Raw genomic sequence first — 3,728 nt, 5'->3', positions numbered from 1 at the left:
TGCTGCTGCTGCTCCGGAAGCAGCGCGTAAGGAGGAGACACAGCTAAATGCGTTGCTGCTGCCAAACTGGGCCCTTCCCTGCAGGGTTCGGGTGTATAGGCAGCAGGGGCCCCACCCAGGGGCCCCCAGGGGGCCCCCCCGGGGGCCCCCCCAAGGGCCTCCCCGGGGGGCCCCCCCAAGGGCCCCTCGGGGGGCCCCCTCGGGGCCCCACGGGGGTCCCCCCTGGGGGCCCCCAGGGGCCCCTCTCGGGAGGGTTTAGCTGCTCTTGGGGGGCCCCCTTCTGCAGCAGGAGATAACTCGTCAAGGGGTACTGGAGGCAGGGGGGCCCCCCTTAGGGCCTCTTCAAAAGAAAAGGGTTTAGGGGGGGGGGCCCCCTCCTGCATCAGCCACAACGTGTAGGGGGGGCCCCCAGGGGGCTCTGAAGAGAAAAAAGAAATCTTAAAATAATTAAATTAATTGAATTAATTGAATTGATTGAAATAATTAAATTAATTAAAACGGCTATAATAATAAAAGAGTTGCAATAAGTAAAAGAATTGAAGGGAGTTGTGAAAAAGAAAAGGAGAGAAAAAAGATAAAGACAAAAGAGATAAAGAGATAGAGGAGGTAGAAGAAATCAAAAAGATTAAAAAGATTAAAAAGATTAAAATATTTAAAAGATTAAAAGATTGAAAGATTGAAAAGATTGAAAGATTGAAAAGATAGAAAGACGGAAAGAAAAAAAGAGAACAAGAGAAAAATAAAAAAAGAAAATGAGAAACGAAAAAGAGAAGAAAAGAGCAAAAGACAAATGAAGGAGACAAAGAAGAAAAGAAATAAAAAAGAAATAAAACAGACAAAAGAGAAAAAATAAAAAAAGAAATTAAAAAGGAATAAAAGGGGGATGAAGAAGAGATAGGAAGGAATGAAAGGAAGACACAAAAAAGAAATAAAAAAGAGACCAAAAAAATAATAAAGAAACAAAAAAGACTTAAAAAAAGACAAAAAAGATATAAAAGAAGTAAAAAGATGAAAAGAAAGTAGACAAAAAGGAGACAAAAAGGTTTAAAAAAAGAAAAAGTGTAAAAAAGAAATTGAAAAAGAAATTGAAAAAAAGAAAAAACAGAATTAAAAAAATAAAATAAATTAAATAAAAAAATAAAAAAATAAAAAATTGCTGACTGGAAGAATCCACTTGTTGGCGAGGAGACTCTTGAAAAGTGTTTTGTTGGTGTTTATTTTTGTTGAAATTATATTTTTCATTTATTTCATTTTTTTGATTTTCTTTTTTTTCGTTTTCTTTTTTTTCTCTTTTTTCTTTTTCCAAAAAGTGTGGGGTTTCCGGCGGAGTCGCGGGGTGTCTGTCCACCTCGACAAGTTCTCTTTTCACAAATTTATTTATTTCTTCTTTTTCATTTTCTTTTCTCTTCTTCTAAAACCACCAGCAGCACCACAAACCCTAAACCCTCGCTCACACCCCAGACACGAAACCCCAAACGCCGCGAGGGTTTGGGGTTTAGGGTTTAGGGTTTACAGTTTAGGGTTTAGGGTTTGCAGTTTAGGGTTTAGGGTTTAGGGATTAGGGTTTAGGGTTTGAGGCTTTCAAGAGGGTTTGTGGGGCAGCTGGCAGTTGAACGGCTCAGAACGCAAGCTGCATAACTCAGTGGCTAGGGTTTAGGGTTTAGGGTTTAGGGTTTAGGGTTTAGGGTTTACCTGAGTCTGGGCGAGAAGCTCTCTGCGGCTCATCGAGGGTTTTCCGAAATTTGGCATTTTTGTGGTTTGGGGTTTGAAGGAACATTCAGCTGAAAATGAAGTTCAAATAAAATAAATAAATAAATTAAATTAATTAAATTAAAATAATTAAACTAAATTAATTAAGTTAATTAAATTCGTTAAACTAATTGAAATAAGTTAAATGAATTGAAGTACTTAAAGGGAATTAAATTGAATTGAATGAATAAAAGCAAATAAAATGAATGAAATGAAATAAAATAAGTAAAAAGAAACAAAACAATGGGAAATAAATGAATAAATAAAATAAAATAAATAAATACAAAGAAATAACATGAATAAAAAAATAAAATTGAAAAAGAAATAAAGAGAACTAAAAGAAACAAAAAACGCAAAAAGACAAAAAATGACAAAAAACAAAAAGAAATTAAAAAGGCAAAAGTTATAAGAAAGGAAAAAACAAAAAAGAAATAAAAAGGAATAAATAAACAGAAATACAAAAGGAAATGAAAGGACATAAAATATATAAATAAACAAAAAGATAAAAGAAATAAAAAACAAAAGGAAAGAAATAAAAAAGTCAACGGAAATAAAAAGAAACAAATGAACAAAAATATGAAAGAATTAAAAAGAAATAAAAAGAAATGAAAGGGATAAAAAGAAATAAGAGACAAGAAAATAAAAATAAACAAAAGGATGAAAAGATATTAAAGGTAAAAACAAACAAGAAAAATATAAACAAATAAAAAGGCAGAAATATATGAAAAGAAATAGAAGACAAACAGAAAAGGAAAAGAAAATAAAAATATTTAAGTAAAAAAGATAAAAAGATTAAAATAAGCAAAAGTTGAAAGGATTTAAATTAAGAAAAGAAATTAAAAAGACAAAAGATATAAAAAGAAAAAAGATCCACAAAGATATAAACCAAAAATACGAAAACACAAAGATATAAACCAAAAATACGAAAAGATATAAATAAACAAAAAACACAAAATAACTAAATCCTTTTAAAATAGTTCTTTTTTAAATTCATTAAAGTAAATCAATTGAATTAAATTAATTAAACTAATTAAATTAAATTACTCGAATTAAACTAATTTAATTTAATTAATTTAATTAAATCAATCAAATTTAATTAACTAAATTAAATTAATTAAATTAAATTAATTAAATAATTCACCAAGTTCTTTTTCTCTTTTTAGTTTTTGAATTAATTCCTTTTGTTTTTCTTTTCTTTCTTTTCCCAGGGCAATATGGGCTGCGAGGTCCCCAGCAACAGCCTGCAGCAAAACCATTCGAAGTCTTTTCACGTTTGCGAAAATAAATCAAAAAGAATAAAAAATAAATTAAAAATAAATTGAAAAGTAGAAAATAAATCAAGAAAAACAAACGAGGGATAATCCCGCGAAAAAACCAAACGAAACTACGCCAAAACAAAAAAGAACGAACGAAAAACCACCATTTAGGGTTTAGGGTTTAGGGTTTAGGGTTTGGGCGGGCCTGCAGGGCAGAGCTGAGCCTCTTCAGTGCAAAAGCCCTCCCCGCCTGGGCCTGCGGCCCCCCGCGCCGCCTTCCAAACCCAGGGCTTAGGGTTTAGGGTTTAGGGTTTAGGGTTTAGGGTTTAGGGTTTAGGGTTTGGGAGTGGGAGCAGGTGCGGTGTACGTACAGCGGCGGGCCGCGGTGTACGTACACCCGAGTGGGGTGTACGTGCACCGCAGTGGGGTGTACGTACACCCGAGTAGAAGCTGCGGGCGGTGGGCAAAGTGCATTTCCATTTATTTTTAAAAGCTGCAGAAATTAAGTTTTTGGAATATCTCAAGTTGCTGTAAATGCTGCAGCCGCTGCAGTCTGCTTCCACCCACTGCAGCAAACTCTCCACGAAGCAGCGCTTCTCCACGACGCCTCTGCAGCAAAACCCTAAACCCTAAACCCTAAACCCTCGAAACCCTAAAAGGGTGTTTACGTCAAACACTTTTATTCCCTCTTTTCGCAAGCGATGGAGCCACCAATGCATTCGC

The 3,728-nt window shown here is 35.1% G+C and overlaps 1 protein-coding gene across 1 annotated transcript; it reads right to left on the bottom strand.

The window, feature by feature from the left end:
* Positions 1 to 115: 115 nt before the first annotated feature.
* On the bottom strand, positions 116 to 3,005 carry ETH_00010420 (uncharacterized protein; the record flags this gene model as incomplete). Its single annotated transcript, XM_013374845.1, has 4 exons — positions 116 to 418; positions 1,162 to 1,411; positions 1,693 to 1,781; positions 2,891 to 3,005. Coding segments are annotated over 4 exons (757 nt in total), but the record flags the coding sequence as incomplete, so codon positions are not given.
* Positions 3,006 to 3,728: the final 723 nt, after the last annotated feature.

The sequence above is a fragment of the Eimeria tenella genome, genomic scaffold (assembly GCF_000499545.2).
Source record: "Eimeria tenella Houghton genomic scaffold, Eth_scaff230, whole genome shotgun sequence".
Lineage (NCBI taxonomy): Eukaryota > Apicomplexa > Conoidasida > Eucoccidiorida > Eimeriidae > Eimeria > Eimeria tenella.
Note: the sequence above shows the minus strand (reverse complement) of the source record. Positions and strands in the feature narration are given on the sequence as shown.